This window comes from Hippoglossus stenolepis, chromosome 6, assembly GCF_022539355.2.
Source record: "Hippoglossus stenolepis isolate QCI-W04-F060 chromosome 6, HSTE1.2, whole genome shotgun sequence".
In the NCBI taxonomy this organism is placed as follows: Eukaryota; Metazoa; Chordata; class Actinopteri; order Pleuronectiformes; family Pleuronectidae; genus Hippoglossus; species Hippoglossus stenolepis.
The window spans coordinates 8,741,920-8,758,259 of record NC_061488.1 but is presented as its reverse complement, the minus strand read 5'-3'; the positions used below and the strand labels follow the sequence as shown (position 1 = coordinate 8,758,259).

The 16,340-nt window shown below is 41.4% G+C and overlaps 2 protein-coding genes and 1 long non-coding RNA gene across 4 annotated transcripts; 1 reads left to right on the top strand and 2 right to left on the bottom strand.

The window, feature by feature from the left end:
* Nucleotides 1–53: 53 nt before the first annotated feature.
* b3galt4 (UDP-Gal:betaGlcNAc beta 1,3-galactosyltransferase, polypeptide 4) lies at nt 54–2,406 on the bottom strand. Its single transcript, XM_035159680.2, has one exon. The coding sequence runs from the start codon at nt 2,169–2,171 to the stop codon at nt 1,056–1,058; it is 1,116 nt and encodes a 371-aa protein (XP_035015571.1). The 5' UTR covers nt 2,172–2,406; the 3' UTR covers nt 54–1,055.
* Nucleotides 54–3,152, bottom strand: LOC118111247. The gene is made up of 2 exons (XR_004697064.2): nt 2,400–3,152; nt 54–873 (listed from the first exon to the last, which is right to left on the bottom strand). It is a non-coding gene; the product is annotated as an uncharacterized LOC118111247 (long non-coding RNA).
* Nucleotides 3,153–4,468: 1,316 nt separating this feature from the next.
* On the top strand, nt 4,469–15,895 carry nr2c2 (nuclear receptor subfamily 2, group C, member 2). Of its 2 annotated transcripts, XM_035159684.2 has the most exons (15): nt 4,469–4,618; nt 6,901–6,985; nt 7,239–7,334; nt 7,559–7,759; nt 8,011–8,116; nt 8,274–8,453; nt 9,092–9,248; nt 9,349–9,439; nt 9,733–9,878; nt 10,683–10,860; nt 11,223–11,344; nt 11,431–11,570; nt 11,925–12,062; nt 12,211–12,316; nt 13,145–15,895. In XM_035159684.2, the coding sequence occupies exons 2-15, from the start codon at nt 6,926–6,928 to the stop codon at nt 13,317–13,319; spliced, it is 1,896 nt and encodes a 631-aa protein (XP_035015575.2). In that variant the 5' UTR covers nt 4,469–4,618; nt 6,901–6,925; the 3' UTR covers nt 13,320–15,895. The 2 variants fall into 2 exon arrangements, 1 of the variants encoding a protein (XP_035015575.2); XR_004697065.2 differs by lacking the exon at nt 13,145–15,895 and having other exon boundaries at nt 11,431–11,602.
* The last annotated feature ends 445 nt before the right edge of the window (nt 15,896–16,340 follow it).

The following is a 16,340-nucleotide window of genomic DNA, read 5'->3' as shown; positions in this document are numbered from 1 at the left end:
AAGCACTATGTATTATGTGTGTTTGTCTGAAAAAGAAACCAGGCAACACTAAGTTCGGATACAGAGGTTTATTTGTGACAGTAGTGGATTCGTACCTATATTTCCTGAGTGTAAACACACTGACCTCCATGTTTACCGGAGGAACAAGACAGCCTGACACTTGATCTTTAACATATTGCAAACTTTAAAAATGTACTCATCATGTCACACTGACTAATAGCAGAGACTAAACCCCAGTCTAGATACATCAGCACAAAACTCTCATTCGCACTTGACTTCATGGTTGATCTCACCGTTACAGACGAGAGGTTCAAAATACTGAAATCACATTTTATGGCATTTTATAGCGTTTAGTAGCCGTGTATTACATCATCTTCACTGTTGTTTTTGATGCAGCAGCATTACTGAGCCAAAATGTCTCCAACAGAACAATCAATGCCCCGTGGATGCATGTACCACCATGTCCTTATTACTAGATGTCAAAATAGTAATTTCATATACTGAGGTGATTCTTTTTGAAGATAGTCTTTTTTTTTTAATGTTCGTTACTTCCTACCTACATATACTGCCTACATATGCATTTTGTGAGTCCAATTGAACTGTTTTTTGGAGACATGCATTTAAGCACCTTAATAGACTATCATGTACAATTTAAGTGGTGGTAAACTACACATATAACAGCAGCAGCTTATAGATGTCGGACCTTACATGGCAATAGAAGTACTTATTTCCTGGCTATACACTATCAGCATGCCAACGTTGTTTGTTCTACATCTACAGTATGTGTCAATGTAATAATGCCGGATGCTGTAACAGTCTAGTGAGGTTTTTAAAGATGAGATTCTTCACACTACCAGCTGATAGTCTCCTTTTCTGCAAAAAAAAAAAAAAAAGCCTTTTAAATAGTGTTTAAAAAAATAAAGCTATAAAAATAAACTGCCATTTTCTCAGTGCACACATAGTGCAGCTTCACAATATGAAGAGCACTTGCGCTGTTCACAGCATTGAAGCGAGGCACAGCCCCACTGGTTCCTGTTCTCCTGCTCGGGTACCCCTCACAACCCCTGCTCCAGCCCCAGAGCCGACCCCAGCATCGCCCTGACTTTGCACACCCCCAGTGAAGCACGAAGACTCAGCCAAGAGCAGGGAGGAGATGAGTGAACGTCGGCCCAGAAGTGCAGCATCTCCCTGGGTGGGATGTGGTGGATGGACACCATGGCCTGGTAACAGCAGCGCCCATAGGGAACGCCTGGACCACCAGAGAAGAGAGGGCAATGTGAGGGTAGCACGCCAGCAGTCCGGGCACATAGACCCACAAACACATCCTCAGGGGGCAGAGGTGTGGATAAAGGTGAAGCAGAGGCTGCCATGGAGATTTTGAGCAATGCAGAGCGGGACAGAACGTAAGCCGTGCCACTGCAATAGTCTGGGAAGACAGAGGGAGGGTAGGCACCTGAAGGGAGGTAGTGCTTGCTGTCTGGATCACGGTCTGGGGCCACATGGAGATGCACCCTGCCAAGGTACAGGTCTCCTTGTTCATAGGGGTTACGGCTCTTGTTCAGGAAGTGCAGGAGGGCGCTGGGATTGAAGAGAACATCATCGTCCACTTTGGCCATGAAGTGGGCCTGAGGGCAGAATCTGCGGGCCCAGCTCAGCATGGACAGGGTCTTCAGGGTGAGGTTGGAGTAGGTGTCCAAAAACCGGCCCTGGACCAGATCCCCTCGCTCCCTGGCCTCCTCTATCAGCAGCTTGGCCAGTCCTGGGCCAGACGCAACACCCACCATGAAGAGGGTGATGACCCGCAGGCCCCTCACCTCCACCTCCCCTCCCCAGGTGTCCCGGATGGCCTGGCGGGCCCTCTGGTTGGCGGGGGCCGTGGTGACCATGGTGATGAGGTAAGGCTTGGCACGCTGGCACACGAGCGGGCTGGGCATGAGCAGGAACTCCTCGGGTCTGGCGGGGGGGACGCTCTGCAGGGGGATGATGCCGGCGTGCGGCTCCACCACGGTGTTCATGTTCCTGGAGGTGACCCATGACTCGATGAGGTCCACGAAGAGCAGGGCCAGCAGCGCCGCGCACACCGCCGCGGCGCACAGAAAGGGCAGAACCCCGAACCTGCTCCCTCGCTTCCCGAGCCGGGGTTTACAAACCCAGAGTCCCCGTCCCACCATGACCGACCTCAGCTCTGGAGACCGCGATGGCTGCTACAGCTCCCCCCACCGTCCCCCCCGTCTCTCCCTTGTCTTGTCTCCCTAGAAGCGCTCGCCCTTCATTGCGTAATTGCGCGTCTGCTCCACTCTCGGTTTCTTTGCTCGGACTGTATCCAGAGCAGCAGGGGCAGCAGCAGCAGCAGCAGGAGACAGTGATGCAGTCAAATAAAAAAAAAAAAGAGCCTGTACCTTCTCTTGTGTTGATGCTGCAGCTCGGTCCGTTTTCACAGAGCTGGGGGAATCTGTGCATCTGCGCAAAGGAGACGCTCGACAACAGCCCGGAGCTGCTCTGGCTCTTTACTCCACCCTTCTGTGCTGAAACGTCCAGATGCTCGTCTCTGATGATGCGGTGGCTTTTTGCTTGTGCGGAGCAGCTTTTTATTTCCCGGTCACTGGGCTGCGTATATGGCCTGATCCACGACTGTATGCGCACCATGCAGCCCATGCACGGCGCATAGATTTAATGTGACCTGCAGATTTTTCTATTGAATGCCCCCTGTCGATAAAAGACGATGCATGATATTTTTCACACGGCTGCACCAACACACTCATCCCGATTATATATGTGCGGGTTCTTGAGCATCTCTTCTACTGGAATTTGGAGACGCAGTAACAGAATCATGCCATCTGGGTCCATAAATAATATCAAACCCTGAGAAGAAATACGTCGCTATAAGTTTACGACCGAGAAAATATCTGACCTAGGACCCAACGGTTTTCTTATCAGGCTTCACCTTGTGTTTGCAGGCCGGCTGGAGCCCCTCCACCCTGCATGCGCTGAACTGGGGGGCTGGCAACAGGGAGCATAACCGTATACTGTAAATATTGGTAACAATAACAAGTATGACAGGACAATAACAAGTATGACAGGACTATAATAAAATAATAATATAATAAAAATAATTATAGTAATAATAATAATAATAATAATAAGTATTATTATTATAATAACAATGATGATGATGATGAGGATGATGATGATGATGATAAGTATTCTACAGGGATATGATCGTTATTATTTTATGTATTTATGTTATTGTTGTTTTGTTGCTAGTTCACTGGATGTGAAGCTTTCCCTTGCGCTCGTTCCCCTGTCGCACCAGGTGGTGCATGTCGACACCTGCTGGTCATTTAGTGGTAATGCATGTACAGTACACCACAGATCTATCCATGCATCCATCTATCCATCTATCCATATATCCATCTCTTCTATTTTCCCTTCTTCTTTTTCTCCTTCTTTTTCTTCCTTCTCTCGTTTCTCTTTCTTTAGCTGACATTGGACTACATTTCCTTAAAATGAAAGAGGAGGTCAAACAAGCACAAGCATGTGATGGATGTAAATATGAAGCGAGCCTCTATACTGTCTATTGTCTGTCTATTGCAGAGATGCAAATCAGGACAGTTCACAACTCAAAGGATCCTGTGTGTCAGATGGGCCTGACCCAACATAAGGGTCAGGCCCATCTAAGTGATTTGAATAAACTACACCTCCAGGAACTACAACAATAAAATGCATTGATCCCTCAGTATTAACAAAGTCAGATATGACATATACATAAAGTGCAATCTGCTGATTAAACTTGTGTTCTGGGGATATAGGGCATTTATTTAGTTTTATTCTGTATTTTACTTCCACAGAAGTAGGTTATGTTTTATGGGGAGTTGGGTTATGTGGTTTTTTTTCTTCTTGTTTTGTGTTATGCTGTGATTGTTGTCTCATCATGGGCAAATTCCAAACAACTGAGTTGTGTGGCAAGTATTGAATTTCATGCAGGACCTTTTGTTTATCACCTGAGTTACAGAAGGTTTTCGGTGGAATAAGGGGGATATGACATTATAAACACCATGATACAGTATGAATGTGTCTTCTGTCAGAGGTTTAGCTGTCTCATTTATAGCTATTATTTCTAAAGTCATATCTAGTCTAACCTCACGTGATTTTACGACTGCAACGATCAATCAGGCTATTTTGATTATTGATAAATCGGCTGATAGTGTTCTTGATTAACTGATCATCAGTTGTTTTGTCATTAAAGTATTGAAACACTGTGAAGAGGTTCCACCACAATCTTTACTTTTACACTGCTGCGTGGTTATATTCAGTAAATCCTCTGCACATTAATACCAGCCGCTGGTTATATATAATCAATTATTATTCTTTTGATCATCTATAATCTATAACCATATGGTCACCAGACATGATGACGTCAGCGGTGTCTGGCTCGCGCGGGTGGGGGGGGGACGCGCGGGGACGCGGGAGAGGAAGAAAAAAAAGGAAAAAGCCTGAACCATCATCCCGGAGCTGGCGGAGCGGGGTCACGAACTATGACCTTTAACAGAAGAAAACCAAAACAAACATTTTATAAAATAGAGGAACGTCCTAAATTCGCGGCCGCCGTGCCCCGGAGGTAAGTCTCAGTCCCGGGCTGAAAAGCGCACAAAGCCCTCGGAGATACTGGATCATAAAACAGCGCAGCTAATCTCCGGGTTAGCTTGTTAGCTATAGCCGCTGCGGAGCTCCCTGCCCTGCCCCCGTCTCCGGCAACTCGGGACCCGGGCACGGACGCTGGGCTCAGCACGGCTCACGCGGATGTCCTTTACAGACAGTTAATCTAATTGTTAACGCGTGGCAGCCCCGTGCACATAACCCGAGCTAATCCCGGTGTGACAACGGGCGAGAGACGGGTAGAGTTGGCTCCTGGCGCAGGCTAACTGTGTGAAGCTAACGTTAGCTAACGCAGCGAGCAGGGGAAAAGATGGAGCCGCTGCAGATGAACTCGACCCTTTTACCTTTGCCACAGGACGGGGACGGGACAGGCTGGAGACAACCATGACGTTTATTTACCCCCAGCTGTATTTTTTAAAATGTACCAGCGGCGCATTAAGAGTCGTGCACTGCAATGTCTGTAATGAAAATGTCACTAATATATATATTTATCATAAGGATTCGTCTCCTGTGTTATTGGCTGCCTGCCACATTCTCCATTTTGTTCCGTGCTGTGTGTGATGTGTTTGGGGAAGGTGGTTATTCTGATGGACATTGTGTTGAGCCAATCAGTGAACACTATGAAGTAGCAAGCAGCTTCCCTCTGCAGGCACATGAGTCAGTAATGCTGTCAGTGTTTGGGTTGTTATGACCCCGACACCTGGGGGGGTGAAAAGAGGCAATCGATAGAAGGGCAAAGTGTTATTAGGACTGAAAAGATTTGATGATTATCTGATTAGGTGAGCGACAGAAAAATATTGTCTAAAAAAACACTCATATAAAGTCATATGAGGATGCATTTCTTTGACATATATTTAAACTGATTATGTTTATATTGTATAGCCTGTATTCACAAATCACAATTTGTCTCATAGGGTTTTACAAGGTGGGACATCCTCTGTCCTTAACCCTCAACAAGAGTGAGGAAAAACTACCATAAACGTAGAAACCTGAAAGAGAGAGACACGTGTGAGGGATCCCTCTCTCAGGAAGTGCAATAGATGTGGCATGTAACTGAACACATCAACTAAATAACAGTTTTAACAACATTGATAAGAAGAAAAAGTTTGTCAATGTTTAAAGTATTTGTACATAAGAAAGAGTCTGATAGAGAAGAAGGGAGCAGCAATGACAAATTAATTGAGTTATTAGTAATGGTAGAGTACGTGAGTGGGTGTATTGTATGTCAAGCAGTCAGGTGGATACTAATTTCTTTGCCCTTTTTAAATATTTAAAAAAATCAATCATTAAAATACTCAGACTAATGTCAATAATTGTCAGCTGCTACCCTAGATGCTGTCTACAGAGTAAGATGCCAAAACGCAGTGTAGTTGATAAACAGGTTTTCTAATTCCAAACTGTGTTGGAGAGATTTGACAATGTCCAACATGAGTTGTCATCTACGTTTCAAATGAATTGGAAAAAGACACTTGTGTCCAAAAGTCTGGGCAAATTGTGATGTTTTGTGACAGGACCCGAGCAAAGACACAACTGCTGCATCAAAGACTCTGAAGGAGGAGAAATTAAGAATGGCCCCGGTTTCTTAGAGTTTAATTAGCACTTCAACATTTAATAAATATCAGGTCAAGAACATTTAGTTTAAAAATAATGAATCCATTATGTATTTCTTCTTACACACCATCCAGTGGCCTGAGAGCAAAAAAATATGTTTTTGGCAATTCAATTTAAACTGTTGAAACTACTTAAAATGCTGCTATTTTTTCTTATTGTGGATAGTATACTGTTCAGATAAATATGAGAAGCATTTCTCTATGACCTACATTAAAAGACATATGACCAGTGAAAGATGTAGTGCATGTAGAAGATGATACATTTCTCTGGGGGGACATCTGCTGTGCACCTGCGTTACCGGGTGTAGTGCAGTCTGGTTGTCACTTGTCAGCGTTTTTACTCTTCCTCAGTGAAACATAAATCTCATGTTCGGGTCAGACTCTGAGGTCATTGACTTAGCTTGTGATGATTATCACTGGTGTCATGTCAAGATTGGATTTGTCACACACATTTTGTTAAAGGTTTCTGTTCTTGTAGAATATTACATTGAAGAATGTATAAATATTTTTTGTGTATCTATGATATTCAAGCATTACCGTTATTCTTCTGAAAATGTCCCAGCATTATTCAGCTCTCCTGTGTCGGTTTTGCCCCTTTGTGGTTGATTAATGTCTGTGGCGTCTTTCCAAACAGACCTCACTAATGACCTTACATCATCATGACAACGGGCCTGAATCTGCTCTCTCAGCAGAAAGTGGATTCTGAGCACGAGGCAGAGGTGAGTGTGCAGAAGGACACTGGCTGGCAGTCTGATCTGTTCCATACAAAACATGAAGGGTATTTTTAAATAAAAAAATATTTGTGTGCTTAGTAAATGCTGATTACATTTTTCCACAGAGACATAAAATGTTGTGTTTTATAATAATGTGTTCATGCTTTACACACAGTCAATAGAAATATATTTCTGTTGCAGACATACTGATTATAATTTCCATGTGTTTACCGTAGTTGAAATGTTTTGTAAATCGTAGGCGTCATCCTCTCCATCAGACTCAGTGATGAGTGAGTCTCCGCAGCGCTTTCGGGTCATCTCTACTGAGCCTGCCACAACACCACAGCGAATACAGGTAACTGCTGCCTGTGTAGATGGCATCAGATAATGTGACACTGCACCTGCCTGTTGACATTGTTCTACTTAAGTGCATTAGCAGCAGCAATGATCAAGTTGATGCCACAACATGTGACTCAACTCTCCTCTCTTCACTGTAAATAGTTTTTACCCCTCAACCCCACTGGTGTTTGCTCATTTCCACCTCCCTCTCTTTGTGTCTCCTTCCTCCACCCTGATCAGATTGTAACTGACCAGCAGACCGGTCAGAAGATCCAGATAGTAACCACGATGAACCCGTCCAATGCTCCCAAGCAGCAGTTCATTCTCACTACGGCTGACAGCTCAGGGGCGGGCAAGGTTATCCTGGCCTCATCAGACAGTCGCAGCACTAAGCAGCTCATCTTCACTGCTGCAGACAACCTGATGCCAGGAAGAATACAGGTACAGTTGTGCCCACAATATCAGTCCTTGGTGTGTGACAATGTTACAATTGAAGACAAATGTATAATAAAATAAAAATAAAATGATGAAGTGATGATTTTTTACATCCAATTGGTCAAAGGTCAAATTCACTATGATGTCATAATCATCTGCAAAAACACTTTTCTGTAATTCAGACATTTTTATAACTTTGTAACAGACATTAAAGAGAAATGAAAACTTAACAGCCTGTGTTTGACTTTGCTTTTCAGATTGTCACAGATCCAGTGTCAATGGAACGGTTGTTAGGGCAGTCGGGGGACTTGAGCCGATCGCAGCCAATAGAGTACTGTTTGGTGTGTGGGGACAAGGCTTCAGGTACTAAAGCTTACAGGTGCATCAAGTGGAGATGTGATGTTCTGTATGTATTTTAACTGATGCCTCCTGATATAAATCAAAAAATATATGTAGCTTCATTGTGTCTGTAAGTTCACCCATGTTGGGACACTGTTAAAGCACTTTTCTCTGTGTTCAGGGCGTCACTATGGAGCCGTCAGTTGTGAGGGATGTAAAGGCTTCTTCAAGAGGAGCGTGAGGAAGAGCTTGACCTACAGCTGCCGCAGCAAACAGGACTGCATCATCAACAAACACCACCGCAATCGCTGCCAGTTCTGTCGGTTGAGCAAATGCCTTAAGATGGGGATGAAGACTGACTGTGAGTTTGCATCCCAATCCATGAAATGACTCAGTTCTCTCAAAAAAAAAAGCTAAAATGTCTCAAAAGCTATTTAAAAAGCCTTGAATTATGTCTACAAACATCTTGATAATTTGTCTTGCCTGGAGTAGACAGTAACATGTATTAATACTCTTCACACCTCAGCATCGGCGACAGCCATAGCTGGGGGCCTTATGTTTGTGAGTTTTTCTATTTCTGCCACAGAAAGGTCGTGTTAATTGAGTCATAATATTTCTGGGAATTGTCAAATATGGCTGAGAACTACCGCGTAAACTGTGATATGATATTCATCTATTGAATAATTGTAGATCTTATTGTCCCTTTTTGTTTTCAGTCATTTTATATGTTATGTACAGCTAAGAAGTACTGAATAAAATGAGATATACATTTCCAATGAAGTCATTTATATTTTAAATAATGGTAGACCATATTATTCCTATTGGTTTTTCTGTCATTCTTGACCAATCTGGTAATTAAAAAGGACACTGAGTTCAAGGTTTTATATGCAATTTACCTCTGGGATAAATAAAGTACTGATCACTATTAGTGTTATAACCCGGCACTTACAACAGTTAGAAAAAGTCTTTTGCATTTGTCTGTTTACTGTTTGTCTTCAGCTGTTCAGAGTGAGAGAAAACCCATCGATGTAGTGCCCAGAGAGAAACATGCCAACTGTGCTGCCTCCACCCAGAAGATCTACATTCGTAAGGACCTAAACAGTCCGCACATCGCCACCCCAACCTTTATCTCAGATACAGAGACAGACGGCTCCAGGTCAGTTGGAATCAGGATGACAGACGGGTGTCTTGTTCTATTTCTAAGCTGTTTAGTGTGACGTGAACTGGTTTTTGATAATGCTCTGTGTCATGTGCAGATCCAGCCTGCTGGACCAGGGGATGCTGGTGAACATCCAGCAGCCTGTCATCCAAAGTGATGGAACTTTGCTGCTGGCCACTGACTCAAAGGTACAGACGTCTCTGCAGATACAGTCAAAGTAATATCTGTCTCCTTCTCATACGTGTAAAATACATAGCAGAAATAAGTTTTGACCCAAATGCTGTATGCTAGATTTACTTTTAGAGCTGATATACAGTAGACCCCCTCTTTATTTAGGTCCTTTGTGTGTTTTAAGAAGCATTCACAGTTTTCTTTGTTGCATGCCACTCATTTTTAAACATTTTGTGTCTAGAATGGATCAAGTGTCGTGACCTTGGCCTATATGATGTAAACTTATCTGCATTGGCTCTTCTCTTCTCAGATGGATTCTTGTCAGGGCGACTTGGGGACACTAGCTAATGTGGTGACATCACTGGCCAACCTGAGTGACTCATTGAAAGAAAATCTAAACAATGGTGACACCTCAGACAGTCAACAAGAGGAGCAATCTGCCAGCGAGATAACACGGTCAGTCAGGGGGAGTGTGTTTGTGAGAGCTATCAGAAATGGTCATCACTCACCTTATTAAGCAGGTGCTCTGCTAAGTCTTCTTTGCATGTGCCTGCCCCGGGGTCACGTGTCATGTTAGTGGCCGACCAGCTTCTCTAATTCAGAAGCAGAACATTTTTAAAGGGTCAGTGTTTGTCTCTACTGAGGCAAAATATGTAGAATTAGAGGTAAAACCAGGACTTCCTGAATGATTGTCTTCTTACTTGTGTACTAGCGTAAGATTTTGTGTTAAATTTTACCCATTCAGATGTAGTAAAAATAAGAAATCATTCAAATATATAAATGTAGACATTAATATCACTTTCTTATCATTTGCATTACATGTTAGGTTGTAGTATCTGCAATGATTTTTACCACTTTTCAATTTAATGATTTACTTTTTTCATTTCATTTACATGTTATAATTTTATTACAAAGAGTTACAGCTTCATTGCTGATTTACACAGCTAAACTTTTCCAAAAGTTCGGAACATCACCTCAAGACAAGAAAGAGCTCACAAATTTAATTATTTGATCACAAATTTGAAGAAATTAAGTGTCTTGATTTTACACTCAGGTATGAAAGAAATTATGTGTAAATGAGAAGGAAACATTTATGTTGCCAACTTTTCTGTCTAATCAGTGAACTAAAGTGTGTGTGTGTGTGTGTGTGTGTGTGTGTGTGTGTGTGTGTGTGTGTGTGTGTGTGTGTGTGTGTGTGTGTGTGTGTGTGTGTGTGTGTGTGTGTGTGTGTGTGTGTGTGTGTGTGTATTGTGTACAAAGTGCCTTCGACACCCTGGCCAAAGTCTTCAACCCACCTGAAATACGGGTCGGACATAGTCTGACAGAGAAATCGCAGTGTGTCAGTGGAACAACAATCCAGCTGATTGGTCGAGACCAGGAGACCCCCATCATTGAGGTGGAGGGACCACTGCTCACTGACGGCCATGTTGGCTTCAAGGTGGGTGCGGTCAACCGATGGTCAAAGCTAATGGCCAAAAAACAAAGTCTTTATTCACGTGGCTATACAGTATTTTAAAGAGGAAGTAACCAATGTGTATGTCTGTAAATGATGTGTGTATATTGACTGCATATTGTTGTTCAGTAGTAGTGAAGTACAATATTATAAAGTATAATTTTAGTGGTAGTTGAGATACATACATGAAATGTTTGGAGAGAGAGAGAGGTTTGAAATGCAACAAGGATCCCCAGTCAGGTGTCAAGTTGTTTGACATTACAGTTACACATACATGTATGCTTCTTATCACCCCTTAATATCCTTTTCTTGTGTCCTCATTCTCTGTCCTTGCGTCCTTCCTCCAGCTGAGCATGCCCAGCCCCATGCCCGATTATCTGAATGTACACTACATCTGTGAATCAGCATCCAGGCTTCTCTTTCTATCCATGCACTGGGCACGCTCCATCCCTGCCTTCTCAGCTCTTGGGTAAGAATGGATTTGACACATGAAGACGGTCACAGGAAACGATCTATGAGCTCTCACCCACCGTTCTTTGTCTCTTTCTTTTTCAGTCAGGAGGCAAACACCAGTCTTGTGCGAGCCTGCTGGAATGAGCTGTTCACTCTGGGTCTTGCTCAGTGCGCTCACGTGATGAACCTGTCGACCATCCTCACTGCCATCATCAACCACCTTCAGAGCAGCATCCAGGATGGTATGGACCACAGGCCTCGTCAGCACTTCACAGTAGGACATAAACAGGAGAGAAGAAATGTGACGTTTAAACATGTTACTTAAACAAAGAAAGTCCTGGAGATTTTTGATGAAAGTTTGAGATATTACTTGTTTTACCACCATGTTGGACATTTTTATTTTTGTCCATGTGTCAATTATGCATCTCCCCAACTACTGACATGATGAGTTATGGGGAATTGCAACTTCTGAGAGTGATGACGTGATTGTTGTTGGGACATTCCTTGTTAGATGAAGCTCAAACAGCGAAATAAATAAGACTGTGAGGATATCAGGAATGTTGATACATCAAACCAGACATCTTCTTCTGTCTCAGACAAACTTTCAGGGGACAGGGTGAAGCAGGTGATGGAGCATATCTGGAAGTTCCAGGAGTTCTGTAACAGCATGACGAGATTGGAGACCGACAGCTATGAATACGCCTACCTGAAGGCTATAGTGCTGTTCAGCCCTGGTGAGTCTAAGAGGAGTATCTCATTTATAACAGACACTATAGCTGTGATCGGTTAAATCTAAGGAATGCCATAGAGGAGAGAATGAAACTTAAATAATCTGCCTATATTTAGTATTTTGTGGAATGACAGTTGTGTTTGTCTCATCAGATCACCCAGGTGTGGACAGCAGTGGGCAGATTGAGACGTTTCAGGAGAGGGCGATGATGGAGCTGCAGGACTATGTGCAGAAAACTTATCCTGATGACATGTACAGGTACATTCATACCTCCAGTCTTCCAGCACAACCTCCTCACAGCAGCTTAAAGCAGGAACACAGTGAATTGTATTGGATCATCGTGCATTTAAGGTAGAAAGTAATTCTACATTACATTATAAGGAGTCAAATCTTCACAATATCTACTTAATCTATTTCTCACAGGCTAACTGGCAGATAAATCACTTTTGGTTTCTGCCGTGTTACTGGCTAGGAAGCACTTAGACTCAGTATATCACAGATTAACACTTCTCACAGGCATGTGCCAGTTTTTATAGACATGCCAACGTTTCACTTATTCTTTGCTCAACGTTTGTTGTTGTAGCTGCGGTTTCAAGCTTATCTACCAAACAAGATTGGCATTCATAACATCAGTTATGTTCTTGTGTAATGTGTTGGTATTAACAGCATCTTTTACATAGAACCTACAGGTAAAAAAATGGCACCCAACATAATCAGCAGCAGCAACAAGCACTTTATCTCTGCTACTTCAGAGTAGTATCTTCTAATAATACATCAGTGACATATTGTTTTCATGTGCCATGTGTTCTGGTCACAGTCCATGTTGTATATTAGTTGGATTTTAACCCTGGCTGCAAATCAATTTCCCCCAACTGGAACAATAAAGACAGTTTTGAACCTTGAACCCTGAAGGATGCAGGAGGATGTAGAAGATTGAAGTGTCTGGCTAACAGACATAAATTAAGCTCTTTAAGACCCATGACTGCAAACTGAGGAAAAAGACAAGGAGCTCATATTTGCAAACAAACAAACAAGTAAACACAAAATGTAAGAATGACAGGAAGTGTTGTGTCTGTGCCTCCCCAGGATGACCCGTATCCTGACTCGTCTCCCCGCCCTGCGCCTCATGAACTCGAGTATCACAGAGGAGCTCTTCTTCACTGGCTTGATAGGTAACGTCTCCATTGACAGTATAATTCCCTACATCCTCAAGATGGAGACGGCTGAATATAACAGCCAGGACTCTGATGCCGCAGAATAACATCCCACCACTCCAGGACCCAGAACTGTCAATTTAAAGATGGTACTCTCTTTGTCTCTCAGTGGGTTTATTTTTGAACCCCGATCTAAAATGCTGCAGCAGCTCCTTGTTTTCTAATGATGCAAAGTGAAAAGTCATTCAGGAATCCCTGGTAGATTAGTACAATCTGGCACTGGGATGACACCTGGATTCTTCTCTGGAGCTGACACCGTGTGGTTGTCTGGAGTTTCTGGCCTAAATTCAGCCACACTGAATTAGATTCAAAACGAATTCTCCTCAGCTGCAGCTGTGCTCATTTCCTGCAACATCTTTATAGCACTTAAAGCTTGTTACGTGTGAACTTTACCCTTTGACCTAAGCCTTTCAATTTGTTTTATCTAAGCCTTACTATGCTTTCATGATGATTGCATAAATCATTTGCAGATATAAGGCGAGATATATAAATAAACCAGAATCTAAAGATCTTAGATGGAATTTGATATGTAGAATTGGATTTTCACGTGTTTAAAAACTCTAATCTCTAAGATTATCATAAATCTGAGTATTTTCTTTTAGAATGTACTTTAAAGTAGTAAAGTATTTATTTATTTTTGCTTTTCTGAACATTGGTACAGTATGATCTTGTATAATTAATGATTGAGTGAAAAAGATTGAGTGTGACTTATTTGAATTTTTCTTCTTTTCTTTTTTTTTGAAAGTGACACTTGACACGAATGAACAGATCTTTACTTTCAACATAAATTGAAATAATCGTTGGGATTATTTCAATCAGGTATATGAGGAAACTTAAACCTCAATCATTAATTTAAACAATGTATTTGCAAGGTATTCAACATTGAGTGACCACATAGCTCAGTACAATGTGACCAGTTTCTGATTTTATTTCCTCTTTCAGTTTTAATTTACATTCTCAAAATCACAAATTCGCAGATTAAGTTCTCCTGTATTTACATTGAATGACATCGCAGAGTTTAGGTTTGAGAGAGTTGTCATGTTAAGGTACATTTGTTCATGATTATGTTTCTTAAACTTTCTTTACTTAGCCGTGCAATCACCTCATCGCTTGTCCTTCTACGACAATCATATGTGTTGTTTCCTTCTGATGCATCAGTGTCACAACTGTCTGCATTTTATATGCGTATTTATCAGTGGCAAATATTTCTTTTAAGTCATTATTATGAAGATGTTTGGTTCAGAAATGTTTCTTATGTTCTATGCTGCTTTGTTTGTTTTCTGCTAAGTGCACATTAATCAGCTTCTGAGGCGTTCGACTTCATGCTGACTAAAACTTTGTGTTCTCTATGTTTTCTAAAGACTTTTATTTGTTGTAAACAAATTTGCTAGTTGCATACTAAGTGTACTTAAAGTACTTTTGGGCAGGTTTCCCTGGTTAAAAAAAAAGAAGGAAGAATAGTGAATAGATCTTCTGGGAAGCCAGTCTCCAGTGTCAGTGTTTCCCTTGCATCGACTGGGGAGAGAACCTCTTGGGCACTGTCGCCAGATAACTTGCGTTTCAAAAATGCTGATATTTTGGCCTAACTTTCAGACAGTTGGGATGTATTGATCCTAAGTCTAAGAAAGATTTATTGCACTTGTTGGAAAGTTTTTATTGCACTTATCATAACAAATTGTCAAAATGTGAGAGAAGAGAAATGTGACTGTAAATCAGACTTAATGAGCTGAAATTAAACGAGTGCACTTCAATTAGGTACAATAAATAAATAAAAATTTCATGTGTTAGATTTTTTAAAGAATTTTCTCTCTTTTTCAATTAATTTTTTTGTTGGGCCGTTCTGCCCTCCCAAAGTTATGGTATGGGAAACACTGAATGTCTTGAAGACCATCTGGAAACATTGGTTTACCCACTTGTGTAACGGTTCAGAAGAAAGATCCACAGCAACATGAATGATGATGGGGATATAAAGAAGTTAATTATTATGTCTTGTGAAGTTAATGTCGGTTGTAATGTCAGTTGTAATAATCGGGTTTAAAACCCTTTCAGACTGTTTGTAAAGACACTGGCGTGAAATGACCTTTTTTCATGTAATTTCATTCAAATGAGTGCATGTTGTTTTTAAGCGGGGTTTTATAATGTTGTGGCTGATTGCCCTAATAAGGAGCATTGTTATGATTTTTTTATAGTGCTTTGCGGTGCATGACAAAGTTGCTTAAGTGCATTTTATTAAATGCTGTGTAAGAAATATTGATTTAAATGTTGTGGCTTTACAGTGTCAACCATGAGCAGCTCCCACATTAGAGGGTATTAGTGCATTTTTATTCACCTTTGTGGATTGAGTATCCCATGGTTAAAGTTTTATACTGTGTTAAATGTCGTTTTTTTTCTCCATTATTTTTTGCTCATGTAAAATGTACGTCTTCAAACAAGAGATTGTGAAATTCAGATATTCATGTTTTCTTCTCTCACAACCCTACATTTCTACCTCACACCAATGCAGATGTAAGACAAAATGTATTAACGACTGAGTTCCTGTATCAGCATTCCAGTCTCTGGGGCCGGCTTCTCTGAAGCCACGTATTATAAAAAGAAATAAACAATTATTCATCAAATACAACAAGACTGAGTATGTTCATGCTGGCAACTGTACATGATCAGAGAGTGTTATGGTATTTTTTTAATCATTATTATTGTTTGAGTGTTTGTGCTTTTTGTTGTAATTATTTATGTCATTGTGGTCTTTTATTTTTATGCAACAGTTCCCTTAATCGGAGATAATTCCCCCTATGGTAGGGAATGGAATATAACATTGAGCCAAAAGGGTTTTTATCAGAATCAATAATCACAGTAATAAAGCTTTAATAAAGCTTTGGTAACAACATGAGCAACATTAGTCATATTTGACCTCAGCATTTAGGTGAAGTCTTTTACTATTGAACACAGATACTTCCCTCAAGTCTGTTAGAAAAAATATAACTCTCGGAATAAAGTAACTGGATCAATAGTGTATTTTATTTATTGTTTTAATCTAATCTGTACTTATATTTGATGAGATTCCAGATTAT

Bases quoted from the DNA above. Each gene is read 5' to 3' on its own strand.
- b3galt4 (XM_035159680.2), bottom strand. From the start codon at position 2,171: ATGGTGGGACGGGGACTCTGGGTTTGTAAACCCCGGCTCGGGAAGCGA.
- nr2c2 (XM_035159684.2), top strand. From the start codon at position 6,926: ATGACAACGGGCCTGAATCTGCTCTCTCAGCAGAAAGTGGATTCTGAG. The intron at 7,335-7,558 runs GTAACTGCTGCC...CACCCTGATCAG, and splicing joins CAACACCACAGCGAATACAG to ATTGTAACTGACCAGCAGAC. The intron at 9,440-9,732 runs GTACAGACGTCT...TTCTCTTCTCAG, and splicing joins TGCTGGCCACTGACTCAAAG to ATGGATTCTTGTCAGGGCGA.